Raw genomic sequence first — 19691 nt, forward strand, 5'->3', positions numbered from 1 at the left:
CGGTGGGGGGAGGAGGGGGAGGAGCGGTGGTTCAGCCTTAGGTCGCCCGTTCCTCACTGCTTTATCTCTTTTTTTCTTATCACCAGCCAGGCAGCCGGCGCCAACTTCAATGCGGTGCTGCGCTAGCTTGTCAGCCGCCACGCATACCGGGCAGTTGGCAGGGAAGTTGCACTCGCGTGCAGTGTGTCCCTGCCAACTACATTGGTAGCAGCAGCCAGACTTGTCGATCTGGCTGCTACGATTCGTCTTCATGTGCCCCAGCTCCAGGCAGCAAAAACACTGCAGGAGGCGTGAGAGCAACAGGACAACGCGCGCGGTGATTCTAGCCCATCCGGACCTTGCTCACGTTGGCTATCTTTTTTGTCAACGCCGCCGGACACTGGGATGTCATGCGGCACCCAGATTATTAGGCGCCTGGCCAAACCATGGGTTCAATCCTGACGTTGGCTACCGAGCACCCGCCCAACTGAGCGTATATTAGTGCGACATCCTATGAGGTGGTAGAACCATCAAGGTCCACCACGCAAAGTTCCGCTTTTTTTATGGATTTCCACACTCTCATCTCCTCCTTGTCCTTAAAGACGTTTTTTATGCAGCTCGCCGAGGCGTCCATGTGAGCATTGCTGTCAGGGTTCTTAACTTCTAATATCAGGGTCGCCGTTACTGTTCGTCTCGCTCTCAGCTTGATGATGCTGAACTCAGCTAGACTAATTACCCCCTAACCAGGAATATTATTTCAGCTAGCCTCCCCTTCAGCGCAGTCAGCATTATCGTTGCCGTTTTGGCTGGGTGGATTTTGGGTGACTGTTTACCTTTCTTATCCGCCTTGTTTTTAGAGAAAGGAGGGCGTTGTTGATTTCCCGTAGTTTGGCCGGTGGTCCCTGATCAGAAGCTCTGGCCTTCTTTTTCGCTTTTCAGCCCACCTCCAGCGACCATTGCTCCATCGCCTGATTAGTAGGCGCATCCTTGGGGTCACGCTGGCTCGTTGCGCCGAAAGGAACAGGTGTAATGGCAACAGCATTTTTTTTGTTCTTTGGCCCTTAGTGGGGCCTCGGGTAACGATCGTGGTTGACCGATCCTGGATCCTGGTCAGCACTAGGACTTATCCCTGAACCAGTGATGAGATCATACTGGTCTAGGACCTGGAAGAGAATTCTCTGACTTTATCCAGAATTCTATGACTTTATCCAGAGGGTTCTTCTCAACCTCCTTGATGAAGGATTTGGCTCCGTTCGCCCCGCGCGCGTTGCGAGCCACCTTGCTCGCTGGTGCAGTAGTAGGCTTGGGGGCCGTCCTCTCGGTAATGACCCCGGTCGTTCAGTCTCTTTTCCTTTCCGAGACGGACGGTACACATTTGGCAATTCAGCCATGGTGTCTTTTCCTAGGACGTATCTCCTTAGAGGAGAGGGGAGGGTGGTTTCCTCCTCTCCCCCTTCGCGCGCTGCGGCATAGGAAACTCCGCCTTTACGGCGACTCCGGCAGAGGGGAGAGGTTTATCGCTCCCATGCCGCAGCTTTGCGTGTTCTTCCGCGCCTTCTTTAAAGGGAGGCGCGACTCTGCCTATTGAGAGCTTTTCTGAGACGTGCTATCTTGCGATCTCGCTGGCTCCCTTCGGTATTAATGAGATATTTTTAAAACTTCTATATAAATTTCTATACAAAGTACAAAATTTTTCACAATTGTGTTTGTTATGATTTTTATGCTAATTAGAATTTTTAGAAACGCAGAGAAAGGTGACGTCTTCTTTAGAATTTTCGGAATGAATTATTAAATAAGAGTACTTTATACAAAGTTGTTTTTAATGTTTCTGTTTCTTTTTATCATCAGATTTTTGTTCTTTCACTTTTTCAAAATGAATTTCTAGTTGACAAATTTGCTATTTCACGTTACTGCTAAATAGAATGATATCATCAGCGTGTAAAGAATTCAGTGGGAATGTTCAGTCTTAATAGTCATATCCTTATTATTCATCGATCACTCACTGACTATATTTACACGGTTTGATTTACGCCGAAGTTATAACATTAATGTTATGAATCTGGCCAATCATAACTATTCCTCTGAAGAACAGAATGACTGTGATGGACAATTTCATAATATCGATGTTATAATTTCGGCGTAAATCAAGGTATGTAAACATAGTCACTGATTCATTTGTTATCGTAGTAGTTAAGCTAAGTCGAATTAAAGTTTTTGCCGCCTTTAGATAGTAAAATTTTTGCCACTCCCATTTAACTCTTTAATAACCGTGTGCATATAACGAAAAAAAGGCTTCTGCAAGGATTGAAGTAGCTTAGTTTTATTACTTTCATGCATACATACGTATATTTGAAATTTACGCCATTTTCACAGTAAACTTATTAATTGTGTAATTATCTATTTTGCGATTAAACTCTACTTTAATGCATAATAATGTTAAAGCATTTAAACGCTCGTTGCTTTGAGTACTTCTTAAGTAATTTTTTACCTGTAGTACGGACTTTTTCCTTGAACAATTTGACATTTTCAGTGTTGAAATAGATACCCCATTTAAAAGGTATCCAGTTATAGATATAGATATTGTGTGGAAAAAGTATTTAGGTATAAGTACAGATACATTTTTGGAGTGTGGCGACCATTCAATCAGTTTTACTTTATTAGATTAAAAAAAAATTTTTTTTGTCTTATGTTTTGAATTGTTATTTTGTTGGAAGATTAAAGTTATTTTTTCTAAATCCAGTTTCAAAAGTGATTCTTCCAAATTCTCGCATAATATTGTATCAATGTCCTTCTGCCGTTATAATGCCTTTAATTTAAAACAAATTACCAAGACCACAGGCAAAGCACCCCCATACCATAATATTACCACCTCTATGTTTTACAGTCTTTTGAATATTTATTTCTTTGAGAGCCTCACTAGTTTTTTGCCATACCCTAGACCATCGTTTTTGTCCGAATAACTCAAATTTACTTTCATCCGACTACAATACTTTTTTTCTAGAGGCATGTTTATGTACTTCTTGGTAAACTTCACTTTTTCTTATTTATTTTATTGATGAAAGGACGCTTTGACGCGAACATGTTTTCCTGATTTTTTAAGTCTGCAATGCACAGTGCGACTGCTAACATTCAGGTTCATCGATTCCATTATATTTTGCGATGATAGCTTCAGATTTTGTTTTATCATTCGTACAATTCTGGTATCATCGCGAAATTGTAGCTCGTTTTTTACCTTTTCCGGAATAGTTTGTCAGTTCTACATGTTTCGTATTTTTTCCAAATATGCTGCTCCAACAGTGATCACGTATTTAACAATTATTCTAAAAAAATTATTCCGTCGATCACAAATAACCAAATTTTGGATGACAAGAAAAATTTGCTTCAGTGACATTGTCCTTGTTCGTCACAATTATTACTAATCCATCGAATACATAATAAATTCTAATCGTAGATACAATGTAAACAAACAATGAAATGACGAACAGTAGCAAAACGGCTAAATGTAAATATTGATGGATCCCTACATTATACTTATTTAAGTGTAATTTATTTTATCCAGGGCAAAATGTAATCAAATTAAAAAATACTTCTTTTTATCAAAAAATTGAGCACAATTTTTATTATTTTACATTCTTTTTATATACATACATACTTTGGATTGTTTTGATTTTTCCTGTATCTAATAATCTATTATATTTACTTGTCAAAAAATAGTTACACACACAAATTCAATTTGTTGAAAGGTGCATGATTTATTTTGTCTATTATTAATATTGTAGCTCTTTTTGCTAGTTGCCTCCCGTTGTGTTCTCTCTGCTAAGTTTCATGTTTTCCCTTTTCGCACGTGTTAGAGATATTTTATTAAAATATTAGTTATAATATAATATATTATGGTATTATTTTATGGTATTTTTTTATGATGTAATTTTTAATAATAGAATGATAAAAAAAATATATAGAAAAAAAACGAGTGCAATTTTAATAAGATTTTTAATAGTATCAGGTATAAGACAAAAAGCCATGGTTCTAATTATTGAATCATTATTAAACTATTATTAAATTATTATTCAATAGCTATCGAACATTTATTGAACTATATCGTACATCTATTTAATACTGCTATAATATCGTTATTGATTGATTCTTAATTATAGGTTGTAGGAAAAGAGGGAAAAAATTAAAACGTATGTAGAAAGAACACATAGTTTATTTTTTAAAATTGATACACAATTCTTTTTTGTGAGTTTCGCGTAACCGTTAGTTATATATTTTAAATATATTCTGTGGCGCACAATTCTTAACATGTTTGCCACATCGCATAGTATTAGAGTAATTATCTATTATAGTACAGTTATCTAGATTATTTAAAAATTCTATAATTGGCATCCATGATCTTAGTCAAGTTGTTGGTATTGAGTATATGCGCTATTTGCGTTTTTGACATTCTTTAACGTAAACGAGACTTTATTGTCATTGTTTTCTTCCACATCGGTTACAATCGTTGCAATCAGGTGTTTCGCCATGCTGTATATCCAGATCATCCCGTTTTCTCCTTGCAATTCATGATGATAAACACTCAGCCAGAAAGTGCAAGACTTGTATTGACTCAACTTCCGTATACTAATCAAGTTTGATTTTGATGAAATTTTATAGGAATGTAGTACTAACTAAATGTAGCCAAATCTATAAACGCGCAGTTGCGAAACTGTTTAGTTTCCGAAATATTCTAATTTTATTGACTTAATTACGTTTTTAAAGATGTTTATGTAAAAAAATAATTAGAATTAAAAATTATTTATTTTATTAACTAGATAATTTTATGTTAATATATTGATACAAAATGATTTTTACCCCACTCCCCCCCCCTTACTTCAGAGGCGCGCGACTTTCCATGTGAAGCAACTTTCATCTAACTTCTCTCCCCTGCTTCAGGGGCGCACGATTTCCATGCAAAGCGACTTTCACTTTACTTCCCCCCCTGCTTTAGGGGCGCACAACTTCCTCGCGAAGCGACTTTCATCCCACTTCTCCCCACCCTCTCCGCTGCAAGCGAGTCTACGCCTACGTCCCTCTGTCAAGCGCAAATACTGAAATATGTACTTTTGTGTTCGAAAATTGATTTATTCATAACTTTTTAATGATTAACGAACGACGGAAAAAGTCAGTGATCTCCTTGAGAGTCAAGATCAAGGTCAAGATCAGTTGGAGATTATTTGGGGCTGACTGTCTAAAGGAAAAGTTTTACCAAATGTTAATTAAGTCGATTAAATAAATTTTGAATATTTCGAAAACTAAGCATTTCCGTAAGTCCGCATTTATGAATTTGACTACATTTAGTTAGTACTACATATCTGTAAAATTTCATCGAAGTCGAATTTGGATAATATTGTATATGGAAGTCTTACCCTTGTATTATAATGATATATGTATAATATATGTATAATAATGCAATTTTATAAAATAACTCGAATATATGAATGTATTTATAAAATTACCTCTAATTTTCACTCATAGAAGAAATATGTTTCCATAAAAATACTATAATAACATAAGTGCATCAAATATTTTGAAAAAAATAAGACTTTTGAAATATACATTATAAAGTATATAAGAAGTAATGATTCTATCTAAAACATTTTTTATATGTATATTTTATCATGTTTATTATTTAAAATTAAATATAAGCATTATCTTTGAGATGTGTTGTGTCATACCTTAAACTTTTAAAATAGCCATGCATTAAGAAAGTATTTTCCTTAGATCATCATATATTTAACAATACTTCAACATATATATCCTTTGTTATCGAATATTATCATGCGTACAAATGTAAATAGAAAAAAAATACTTGCTTAAAATATTGTTACATTAAAGAGTCTTTAAATTAATGTTTTATAAATATATAAGCCTTATAAGTTATAACAGAAAAAATAAAATTACACTTCAGCACATACAGCCTAAGAAGGGGACTTGGTTTACATATAAAAACATATAAGTTATAATATAAATGTTTATGAAGAGGGCTCAAACCGGTAGCCGAAACTTGTAACCTTAATCATTTCTTAATTTATATTCTAATTTTTTGCGTTATGTAATTTGTTATAAATGTTTATTATTAAATACAAAAATGATTATATATCATGATATCTCTCATTGCAATCTAAATTTCTTTAAGTTAATCTAAGATTCTTTAAGTTAATGCTAAGATTTAAGTTAATCTAAAGATGTACTGAATACAAGAGATCCGGGTTTGATTCTCGGCCGAGGTAATACATATTCTTCGCAATAAATTTATTTATAGTTTTTCAGCATATTAACATCTTTTTTAAAAGAATACTTGATTGAGCATCAAATTATTAAAATAGCTTGTCAATTTAATTCGTGATATTACAGTAGTCTAATTGCGTTTATAAATCCTGAAAATCAATTCGGCGCGCAGTGCGAATGACTACAATATAAGGTCTGTTCTTTTTGGCTGAACTTTTGCACCAGTTCATCTTTCTTCCTTTTCTTTCTAGGAAAAAAGAAGAGAAAGAAAGATGAACTGATGCAAAAGTTCAGCCTTTCGTATATATGCATGTACATTTATGTATAATATATACACTGAGAAATCCATTTAGTTGAATCAACCAAGGATTTGTTTGCCCATATCCGAACAAGAAATTAATTGATTCAACTAAATAAGTTTCTCAGTATAGTAATTCAGAATTATTTAAGATTTAAGCATTAAAGATCTAACTTTGACCGTTAGAGTTACTCCTATTCCTTATTGTTTAATCTAGAGAATCTGTTACGTCTTTAACATTAATAATATTGTATTTACATTAAATGTTCTACAATCATAATGTATTTTTAAATGGTAACAAAAATCGAATTTGTAATTTAATATGAAATGTTAAAACGATTAATATGTTTTCATATAGACGATATATCGCCATCGAACCCTAATAGTTTGAAAAGGATTTGTTACTTATGTATTTAATATTAAAATATCATAACAATTTTTTTTTAATTTAAAAAATCAATATTATTATTCAATCTAATCTGTTAAAAATAAATACTTTATTTTTTCGAACGCTTGCACGATTTAAGTTCACTGCTACAATATATCAGAACTAAGGCTTAATAGATGATAATCATTTATTGGTTATAATACAATAGTATAAAAAAAAATTGAATTGCTGCAGAATATGATTCTGTTTCCCATTATTGCAACCATGCTCTGGAAAAAAAGTGGCTGAAATTGTTGAAATCAAAATCGTTAATTAAAATGAGAAATGAAAATCGCTGAAATATTGTGGAAAATATTTCAGCATAAATAATACTTTTAATATTGAAATATTATGAATTTTAATAATATCATAGGCCGATGTGAAATTTGATCCAGAAACGGTAGTATGTAGTTCCGAAGGTTTTTGGCATGCTAAAATCAAATCCTTAACTAAAATTGCTTCATCACATCAGGTTTCAGAGATATTTCTAATCCTAAAAAGGCCTATTTCGAGCCTTTTTAAATTAAAATATTTCGTAAACCTGATGTGATGGAGCAATTTTGGCTATGGATACGAATTCAGCATGAAAAAATCTATGAAAATCACTTATGATTATAAATGGATTAACACAGTAATATAAAAAAGATTATATATTATATATTGCAAGTATGTCCACCGGCCTTAACACGAAATCTGACGTAATGGAACAATTTTGGTTATGGATTTGATTTTAGCATGTCAAAAACCTTTGGGATTACATACTGTCGTTTCTGAATAAAAAAAAAGTTTTTTTTTAGGCTTGTGTAATTAATGAAAATTAGTGAAGAGTAATAAAAACTAATGCAAAAAATAATGAAATATTTTTAATTTATTTAGACGTATTGAATACTGAATCATATTGAAATATCATAATTCTAAGAATAATTATTGAAAATGTCTAAAAATATAAAACAATACTTTTACAGATTATTGTACATGAAATATGCTGAAATAGAAATTCTGAGAAAGTTAATATAATAAAAATATCTGAAAAGTAATGAAGTGGGAACGAAAAATTCAATATTTTTACAGATTTATTAATGAAACTTATCGAAAATGGAAACATGATAATTAAAGTGGAATTAATAGTTGAAATTAACAGTTGAAAGATTGCAACTTGTTGAAATTTGCAGAAAAATAATTTAATATTTAAATAATTTCATATAAATTTGTATGTGCTATATATGTACATACATACAGTAAGTGCAAAACGTTTTATTTCTACAAGAAAAATTGTTATAAAAAAGCCTTATATGTAGAAAATTAACATTAATTAGTAATTTTATACAATGAATACATTCTAACATAACAAACAAGCTTTGCGTGTATTCCTGATCTGATAAGTTAAATTTTTCAACTATATGAATACTTTTTAAACGTTCAAGCAATACAATTTTTAACTTTTGCTTATTTTTAATATGATGTACTGTCTATAATTAATGCACATATCTTTTTAGTATATATATTTTTAAGAAACATGCAATCCATTTCTTTTTTTATAAATAAATTGTTAATTATCTAGCAAGAAATGACCGTTGATTAGATTTCGAATTGACGTCGAATTGATATCCAAATTATCGATATTGATTCGACATGAATTTGATGAATCATTTTTTGCTGGATAATGTTTATTTTTTAAAAATAAGGTTTTTTAAAAAATATTTTCTTTGTATGTGTGAATACTTTTTGTATTTACTGTATATACTATATTAGTCACCATTTGAATGACACGTTGAATTAATTTTTGCGGACTTAGAAACGCAGCTAAACTTCTGTAGTAAATCATAATTAAATTTTGATGCTCAATAGATATCTATTAAAATCGAGGCCTTAGTAATATTCTTCAGAAAAATTAGTATATGTATTGAAACAATGTCTTTATTTCAGGTGATGTAATATAAACAATAAGAATCTTATTGGGCCGCACATGTGAAAACACAATCAGTAGGAAATAGGGAATAACGATCTATAATGGCCATAGCTGGATCTTTAATACTTAAATAATTTCATGTTAATTACTATACATACTTATACATTATATATATTTGTAGTCATTTGGACTGCACGCTGAATTAATTTAATTTTGGACTTAGGAATTGCTATTGTAATATCACAATTAAATTTTGATGTTCAATAGGCATTTATTAAAAAGACTATACATAAATATAATTTAATTTTTTGTATAATATATAGTAATATTATTATGTAGTAATTTTATTATGTAGTATGTAGCTTTTTTCATACATAATTATATAGCTTTTCATATATAATTATATATAAAAAGCAGAATTATTAAGATATTTATATAATATAATATTGTTGCAATGTTACAGTAATTATTGGATCGTTGCAATATTGCTATAATACTGTTAGAATGACATTTGTTGACTAGATATATATGTCATAAATCTATCGACACTCAAGGTTCATATATTATCGAAGTAGCAGTTTCCGTACGATCGTAGAGATCAAGCAACGTTAGATGGGATAAAGCTTGGAATGGATTACTGTTTGGAATCACAATGAAATTAATTCCTGTATTTATGGGAAGACATTTTTTAAATATTAATTATGTGTATTTTGGAATATGATGCTAATCAATAATACTTATTTTATCAATAAAAATGGATTAATTAATATTAAAACTTTCATTTTTCTCATCAATTATATATAATTATGTATACAGCTATATTATAATGGTTAAATATTAGGTTGAGTAAAAAGTCATCGCGTATTTTTTAGCTCAAAGTTGTATATACAATATCTTCGTCAATAATGAATAAAATTCAAATTTAAAAAAAGGGTTTTAAAGCTTGAAATCTCTACTTTTAAAAGCTTATCACATTTTTTAAGTTTATATGAGTTTGATAATTTTTACATACCAAAAACTACGAGCTGAAAAAGACGAAAAATTTTCTTCTCACTTTGTGGATTTGTAACGTGTCCAAAACGAATTTGAGAAAATTTTCGATTACCTATCGTGAAAGCTTGATACTTTCCCTACAAAATCGTTTTTTTTTAATATTCCTACGACTTTTGATTACTGAGTTATCGCGGATTAAATAAAAGAATTATTTTGACTTTAATTGCTCATAACTCCATTAAAAATTGTCGTATCATATAATTTAAAAAAGAGATTTTTAAAGCTGAAACTTTACTCTATCAAGATATATTTATATTGTTGGTAAGAAAGTAATTGCGGTTTTTACTGATAGATGTCTTTTAAAAAAACGCGATGACTTTTTACTTAACCTAATATAATAATTATATTTAATCATTTATAGTTATATGGAAATTTGTTCCCTAGTATAAGCTTCATTAAATGAAATAAAAATTTTAAGAAGTGTTTACAATTAATAAAGTTGATATTACAAATTATATTTAGAATTATAGAATTAGAAACACACGATGTTCTTTCTCTGCTTTGAGAAAGAGCTGAAATGTCTTCACCCTCGTACCAGTTAGCTGGAACAGTTCGCTGTCTCGCACATATATTTATACTTACTATATCGTCACCAATACGCAGACTATGTGTAGCCGACTCTTCTTCGCTAGATATGTGTGTTATACGCGTGTAAAATGACTGCACACGGAACCTTTGATCTCAACCATTTATCATTGCTTGTGAAAAAAATCTAATAATTTACATGTTCAGACCTTGTACATATATATCACATATGTGACATGGATATACATAACAGTACAAAGTAAGGTAGAAATTTTCAAGGATTTTGCAACCATTCAGGGATCGTTTTATTTCTATGTTTTCTTATGTAGAAAGATACATAAGAAAACTTCGTAAAAAAATTATTATAACAATGCCAAATTTAAGGAAAAATTGAAACATTGAAATAAAGTGAATAAAATTCTTATTTGCATCGTTATAAAATCAGTTATGCTTTAATAATTTATTTATAAATTTAATTCTAAATCAAACACGAGCCATCAAAGCGACATCAAAAGCGAGTAATACTGCACCACAAAACATTGATTAGATTATATTTTTCACTATAATATTTGTCATCTCGATGCCATTTACCCCACTTTAAGTGTCGTACATTGCTTAGAGTATAGGAAACGTTACCGAGAATTTTTTACTGGAAAAAATCACACTGAACAAAATTTCAGAGAAAGGAGGCTGTTTAAGAAAGGCTGATTTTTGCTCATAATATAAGTAAAAGGAATAGCGTTTTTTATAGATTTTAACTTCTTGAATATAATAATGTTAATAACAATTTTGGGATCGATAGGGAACACCTTGAAAATTAAATATGAACATGATATATTTGAACAATATTCTCATTTACTTTTCGAGATGTTTGTGTCACGAACTTTTTAATAATTTTATCATATTCAGGAATATTTAAAATCTACAAAAAACTATATCTTTTGTTTACATTCTTTTAGACAAAAATTGGACCTTTTTTAATATTCTCTAAAAAAGGGTAGATTTTTGCCTAAAAAATGTAGGGGAAAGTCGCCGATACTGACTTAGAGACATCCCCTTATTTCTCAGAAACTAACTATTACACTTTATCCTTACCGTACAAGCTACAATTTGGTGCTTCATCCATACAAACAGGAATCACTAGAATTTTTTTCGTTTTTTCATCTATTCAGAATAATTAAAAAAATCTCTAAAAATTCACATACATACTTTCAACTTCTATAATGAATATTGAAATTTCATTTTGGAAAATAATAAAATGTAGTGTAATTTATAATTATCGAAAGATTTAAAAGATAATAAGAAAAAAATGGCATTTGATTTAAAAAATTATAACTTTTCATAATAAATGAATATAAAAAAATGACTCTATAATTTTGTAGTTTAGATATAAAGTTTTGAAAAAAAAATACTAGAACTTCGAATTCTATAAAAAATTGAATTATTTGAGCACATGAATATGAGTAATTTTCAACAAGGGGTTTTTCAACAAATAGGAAAAATCGAGTTAAAATATGCATTTTTTATTTTGTTGTAAAATAATGTATTTTTTAATAAAAAAATATAAAATGTAAATACACATTTAAATAAATATGTAAAGAAAGGTGTGACTTGCCTCTTCAGCTCTATCCAGTTTGTCTAAAAAATAAATTATTTTAGAAAAAAATTTTTTTAATGAAAACAAATATTTAGACATTAATTTATAATAAAAATATTTATAATGATTTTGATACAATTTTTATTTTTCTCAAAAAGCACTCTTTGTATACTTACGGGGGTCATTAGCGTCTCACGTCAACTTGAATTGCACGCCAGGCAGATTGACGCCCCGTGGCGCACAAACTTTTTTTAGGGGGAGATAACAAGTGCCGAATTTATCGAGAAACTTGCACGAACAGGAATTGCTCGGTCACTAGTGAATCCCACTTGTAGGGTAAGGGTTAATACTAATATAAAATCATAATCTGCTTAGCTAATTAAAGAAGTACAAATTCATAATTCGTATATTTATATATCAAATCAGCTAAAAACGAATTCTACGAATGCGAAAATAAAATTCTTACAATTTTTCTTTGCAAATTGCGTAGTTTAAGTAATAGTGATTATATTATTGATAATATTATGTCGTTTTATTTTCCTAAATCAATTTTATTTACATTATTTTTTCTCTTCACTTTTTCATAATACAATTTTAAATTTAAAATTATGGTGCACCGCCACACCTGTAAAACAGGACCATAAGCTAATTTAATGTTTATAATATTGCTTTATAGTATCAAATAGTTCTATTGGAGTTGATAATCGTGCATACATGGAAAAACTCTTGAAAAACTCGCGCGTTACATATTTACATCTTGCAGAACAGCATATAAAGTAAATATATATATAATTCAATAAAAATGTTTTATAATAAAGTGAAAAAATTATGAAAAATCTTATGTACATTCACTTATAGGTATTTTATACAGATAATTCCTATAAAAGAAAAAGAATAGGAATACGTAGCATTACTGTCTATTATGTCAGTTTTGGAATCCATTTTGTCAAACATACATTTTTGCTTATCTTACGAAAAATAATTACGAATTAATAATTTCAAAATTGTAAACAATATTACAAAAAATGCTTATATTATCTTACAGAAGACACTTTTTATTTTGTACTTATGTTTTTATTTTTACCGTTTGTTTAAGAAATATTGTCTAAAAATTATGTGGTATGTCGTATTGACGATTTACTCTAATTAAAAGAAATAGTATTTTTCGTAGATTTTGCTCTTCTGAATATGATGAAATTATTAAAAAGTTTGTAGCATTTGAGGAATACCTTGAAAAGTAAGAATATTGAAATTTGTTCAAATATATCATGTTAATGCTCAATTTTTAAGGTGTTCCCTATCGATCCCGAATTTTTTATTAACATTATCGTTAAGGAAGTTAAAATCTATAAAAAACTATTTCTTTTACTTTCACCTTTATAAACAAAAATCGGCCTTTTTTTAACTCTTTTCTCTTTACAATTTCTTAGGTGCGTTCTGTAAACAAGATATATAGAGTAGAGGAAGCTGGTGTATCTTTGACCAATTTTGACTTTTTTTTTGTGCAATTTGTATTTTGATATCTAAAAATTCAAAAAATTCTCAAATATTTTTTGAAATATTGGTACTAACATATATTTTTTATATTTATATATATTTTAGATTTAAATTGTTATATCTTTTTACATCTTTTTTAACATTAGAAAAAAATTGAATTTTGATCAAAAGTGCAATGGTCAGAGGTACAACACCCATGTGCCCAGGGAGTGTTACACCTTTAACCAATATGTATAAAATGTATGTATAAAAAGATATTCAATAAAAGTTTAATTTTCTTTATGTTTTTATATTTTTAATGTCTTTTTACATTATATATAATTGTATATATAAAATATATAAAAATAAACTTTATCATACAAAGACGCGATTTTCGTTTTTGTACGAAACGATTGAATCTGGCAAAAATAGTATCCTTTGTTTATTTCATTTAAAATTGCGTTTAATGAGCATAATATTATTAATATTGGAGGTAAGATAGCTAAACTAAATGATTATCCGACATCGTATTGACTTATCAAAGATACATTATCAGTTACTAGTTAAAGATACAACGCTTGCTCACTTTCTATTTGTTATTACTTTTATAAATTATAGGTTAAGATTAACAGTATTAAATTTTAAATAATTTTTTCTGAATATCTATATAATATTTTAGGCAATTTCAACATAAGACAGAATATATATTCAACAAAAAAATTTATGAAATTAAAAAATATCTTGAAATTACTTTATTCGAACGCTTGAAAACAATAAATGATTTTTCATAGTATAATTTTCTGTATTATTATATTTATAAGTTATAAAACATCTTTAATACATATTCTACAAACTACATATTTTTACTTTTACAAATATTTAATAGATTTTTTATACATTCAAATGGTTAAAGGTACAACCGGTCAAAAGAATATCCCTATGTTTAAGATTAAATTTTTTAAATATATAATTAGTTTGATTACGTACACCCTGTAAAAAATTTTTTATGCATGAATATATATATATAAATGTGTATAAATATACACGCATAAATATTTGTAAACAATAAATTCTTCTTATTTTTATAATATTATTGTTTAGTGTAATGCATATAATAATAATAATAAAACATAAAAATGGAGGGATATTTTGCATTGATTGTTTTAAGAAAAATAAAATATAATGAAATGTAAAAAAAATTGCTCACACATAATTGTGTATAATTTTATGTAGGTATAATTACATATATATGAATAATTTTTTACTCTAATTATATATAATTATATATGCAAATAATATTCAGTAATATTACAATAATATTTTAATATATCAGAAATATTACATATTACAGTATAATATTACCAAACTATTACAGATGTGTACGATTACGTTATGCGTAAAATATATAGACATAATTTCCATTTCAAATAGAAATGGAAATTTTTTACAAACTTTCTCTCTCTTTCTCTCTCCCCTCCCCCCTCTCTTTCTCTCTCTGTCTATTTAAAATAGAAAATACAATATGACATTTTCATTTTAAATACATATATAAAATAAAACTATTTTAAATAATTTTAATTCACCTAGCCCAAGAGATGCTGGAATGACCATCGAACTTAATCGATGTTGGTAGTACAGATTTTTTAAATTTCAAATTAAAAAGGTCGATAATAGTGACATCTTTAGTTCATTTCTTAGATTATCGTTCTATCTCACTCAAAAGCATACATCTGTTCTTATCTAATATTATATATTGCAACGCCATTTCTTGCAAGATCGAATACCGACTGCTAGATACAATTATTGCTTTGTTTACCATTTCGAGTCTTCGCTCAGCGTATTGCAGATCCATATAAATCTTTCTCTTTAAGCTTTTAATCTTAGTTTCATAAACTCCGTATTGTTTGTGCACGTAAAGCGCTGGGTGCTGATCTATTGTTTTGTCCATACAACAATATAAAACTTTTATTAAAAAAATATCTACTCGTACATCAGGTGCTCTATAAGTTGAAAAAAATGTAAATTTCTAACCTTTTTTTTTATTTTGGTATAAGTCCACTGCAGCACCACCAAATTTTGCGTTACTATTTTAATCTGTGAAAGAATTTTTAATTCCGTTCAGTAAATTCGGAAATTTATATTGATTTGCAAAGTCCCAACAATTTGGTCACTCGAGCATCCCATTAACTGTACTTAGAAATCGCCAATTATCCCAGAGAGAACTCGCAAACGACAATAATATGCGGAAATTAACAAAAATAATCGCTCAAAATCGCGATGAATGCAGACACGTTTGTTCTACCGAGCCGAAAGGATCTAAGACGTAAATGTTACGTTATTCTGATTAGGTCCGACGATCCTTGTGTCAAAAACGTTACATAATATACAGTGTGTCCATAAATTTGCATTCGCAGAGTATAAGACATAATACAATACTTTATACTAAAAGAAACAACTTTTTTTTTTAACAAAATTGCATCCGATTGTTTTTGCAGGAGAGCAGATTGAAGTTAATGAATTAGCGCGCGCGCTCTGTTCTATAAAGCGCTCAAGATCAACTCCTAGGCTTATTTGTATCCGCGCGTGCGCGTGGTGTATGTGTGTGTGATTAAATTACCTGTAAATTTAATTTGTTATATTGTTATTTCAGTTTTAATTAGGATTGCATTTTAAAACAGAAAATTTAATTGGTGCGCAGTTTATAGAATTTGATGTATACAGAGTATTTGGAAATTAGTGATAAGTCTTTCGCACAGAAGCAAAATGGACTAAACTGAGAAGAAAAGTTCTCTACCATTTTGCAATTTTCATAATAGTTAACAAGATATTAATTGCTAAGAATTGCCGAAAATTGTCTTCAATAATTTTTTACTCAAATACTATCAACTTTACAGAACTGTAAGAGACAAAAATTGTTTATTTTCTTCTCATAGATCTCTAAGAATTTTTTCAAAATTTTTTAACACCGTATTTTCTCATGTTGGTAAAAATGAGAAAATACAATGCTAAAAAGTTGATAAAAAATTCTGAAAAAATTTTTTAAAAATACTAAATAATTATACAGGCGTTTTAACATCTTAAGACATTAAAACGGTCTTGAAATCAGAACATATGAATACTATCTAAAAACTGCAAATTGAATAAACGAAAATTATGTCATAAATATATTAGGTTTAAAATACAAAAAATAACGGTAAAAATATCTATAAAATTCGTTACCATTACCAAAATAATATTATATAATTACGTTACCGTTACAATTACTAAAAAAGAATAGTAACGTATGATAGTTATCTGTAAGTTACCAAAAAAAGTAATTTGTAATTGTAACTTTATTACCAGTAACGAGTATTTCCATTCTTTGTTCATAATAGAAGTATAACATAAGTACTTAAACCTTTTCAACAATCAACATCCCAGTGTTTGGTTTATCATGAACGTAGAAGAGAATGGACGGTTCCACTTCATGTTTTTATCATATTAGGTTGTTCGGAAAGTAATTTCGTTTTTTCCCAACAAAGGACTTATTATATTTTTTCACAGCCAACTTCACACTTAAGCCGCATAATTATTATATATTTTGACAGCTGATATAGCAAGGCTTGCTTGTGAAAAAAGTTCGATTGATTCTACGCAGTAGTTTTTGGTTAGTGCCCTATCAAATATGAAAGTAAAAAGCAGCATATTTTACTTTTTTACTATCGAAGAGGTAAAAATGCTGTTCAAGCAAGAAAAAAATTATCCGATGTGTATGGAGAAGATGTATTGACAGAACGCCAGTGCCAAAACTGGTTTGCAAAATTTCGATCCGGCAATTTTGATGTTGAAGATGCACCACGTTCTGGAAGGCCAGTTGAAGCTGATGAAGACACAATAAAGACATTAATTGATGCAAACCGGCGAATAACAACTCGTGAGATCGCTGAGAGATTAAATTTATCGAATTCGACCGTTCATGATCATTTGAAACGCGTCTGATTGAAAATCGTCTTTCATTTTCATAAGAAAAAACGAAATTACTTTCCGAACAACTTAATAGTATGTACATAATTTACATTAAATTATTTAAGTATTAATGATTCAGCTTCAATTGTTATAGGAATTTAACTTCCAGTTCTTATTGGTGTTTTCACATGTTACTAAAAATAAGATTTAAAGTTTAAACTTATTTAAATACACTATATCCAAATATGACCTAATATAGTCTTGTGTAATCATATAATATATAAACACATAAGCTCTTATTATACATGAATTAAAATTCATACATAAACAAATAAGATTGCTTCTTATATGAACATATAAGAGGTATTTCTTCATGGGTTATATTCATTGCTTGGAAACACTAAAACAATTCTGGAAGAGTTGATTACAACTTTTTTCTTGTTTAATACATAAATAAAAAAAATAGGTATATGTACGGAGTGTATACTTTCTTTTTCTTTCTAGAACGGGGTATTTTAGAATGCTAAAAGATTTTAAAGAGTGATTTCTCACACAAATTTAAGACAAAAACTTCGTACAACTATATGTCTCAGGTGGCTTAGTTTCAAAGATACAAAGTGTCAAAAAAATTTTGCGTGTTTTCTCCAAAAGTTACAAAAACTATTTTTACTTTGATGAAATTTTAATATATACAAGATTTCATCATAATAATTCAAGTAATTTTAGAAATTTTTAAAGAAAAACGAAATTTTTTCTTCAACTTTGACACTCTGTATTTTTGAAACTAAGTTGTTTTGAATACTCATTATTTGAAGTTTTCGTCTGAAATCTGTGTGATAAATCATTCATTAAAGTCTTTTAACGTACAATTAATATATATCCTGTACTTGTACAGTAAAAAAAGTCTGAAATTTCGAACTGTTTATCATTTAAAAAATTGAAAATTTAATGAAAAACTTCTGTTTGAATTCATCTTGTTTTGATTTTGGAAATCTTAACTAATATTGGAGTAATATCCGATCGTGCTTCTTCTCATATTGCATAACTTTTGTTTACATTATCCATAATATTTTTTGTAAAATAAAATCCTAATAAAATAAATCTAATAAATAAAAGGTATGTATTAAAATGATTTGTCTTACATTTTAACTTAATATAGTAAGATATTAACAATTAAACCTTTTAAAATAAGGTTTTTATTATTATTTATGCTTACTAATAATTTACAATCTGTGTAATAAAATATTAATTAATTATGTTACAGAAAACACTATCATTGAAATCGGGGAACAACCGCAACAATTGCATCAACAGCAACAACATCAACAACAATATGGAGAAGTAAATCAATTAGGTGGTGTATTCGTTAATGGAAGACCACTTCCCAATGCAGTCAGATTGAGAATAGTCGAGCTTGCACAATTGGGTATCAGACCATGTGATATCTCACGCCAATTACGTGTTAGTCACGGATGTGTCAGTAAAATATTGGCACGCTATCACGAAACGGGTAGTATTCTACCAGGCGCAATTGGTGGCAGCAAGCCACGTGTGACTACACCAAAAGTTGTGCAATACATAAAGCAATTGAAATTAAAAGATCCAGGGATTTTTGCATGGGAGATCAGAGACCGATTATTATCTGATGGCATTTGCGATAAATATAATGTCCCATCAGTATCCAGTATATCAAGAATATTAAGAAATAAAGTTGGCACAACGACAACTATGCATCATTCACATCATTCAGCTCACCATCATCATCATCATCATCATCATTTTTATGCAGCTGCAGCAGCGGCTAGTGCAGCTCTTTGTCCAGTGCCGTATCCACCGACATCTTATCATCCGACAGCGCCGCCTTCTATTTCACATCATCATCATCAAGGTTAGTATTTTATGTAACTTTTGGTAATTTAAATATAAAAATTAAATACAGGAAGATTCTTTTCTACTCTTTTTTTTCTATGTTTTTATTAATTTCTTTCTTATCAATTGATAAAGACACTATGTATAATTTATAGTCCAAATGTTCAATTTGCATAATATAATTTGATATATCACTCCATTACGTATCGTAATAAAATGTTTGAAAATAAATAAATTTTATATTCTGAAAATGATAAAAATTAATTATATTCATGTGCAAGGTATTACACTACTACAGCATTACTATTTAAGAACATTATATTTATAAAATATTTATATATATATA

The 19691-nt window shown here is 29.2% G+C and overlaps 1 protein-coding gene across 1 annotated transcript in view; it reads left to right on the plus strand.

Annotated features, from left to right (window-relative positions):
• LOC108745694 (paired box protein Pax-1) overlaps positions 1–19691 on the plus strand; it is a 121896-nt gene that overhangs the window by 42375 nt on the left and 59830 nt on the right. The window contains exon 2 of the mRNA XM_018481992.1: positions 18741–19364. Coding sequence (XP_018337494.1) covers positions 18741–19364 — 624 coding nt within the window. The remainder of the gene's footprint in view (positions 1–18740; positions 19365–19691) is intronic.

The sequence above is a fragment of the Trachymyrmex septentrionalis genome, unplaced genomic scaffold (assembly GCF_001594115.1).
Source record: "Trachymyrmex septentrionalis isolate Tsep2-gDNA-1 unplaced genomic scaffold, Tsep1.0 scaffold147, whole genome shotgun sequence".
Lineage (NCBI taxonomy): Eukaryota > Metazoa > Arthropoda > Insecta > Hymenoptera > Formicidae > Trachymyrmex > Trachymyrmex septentrionalis.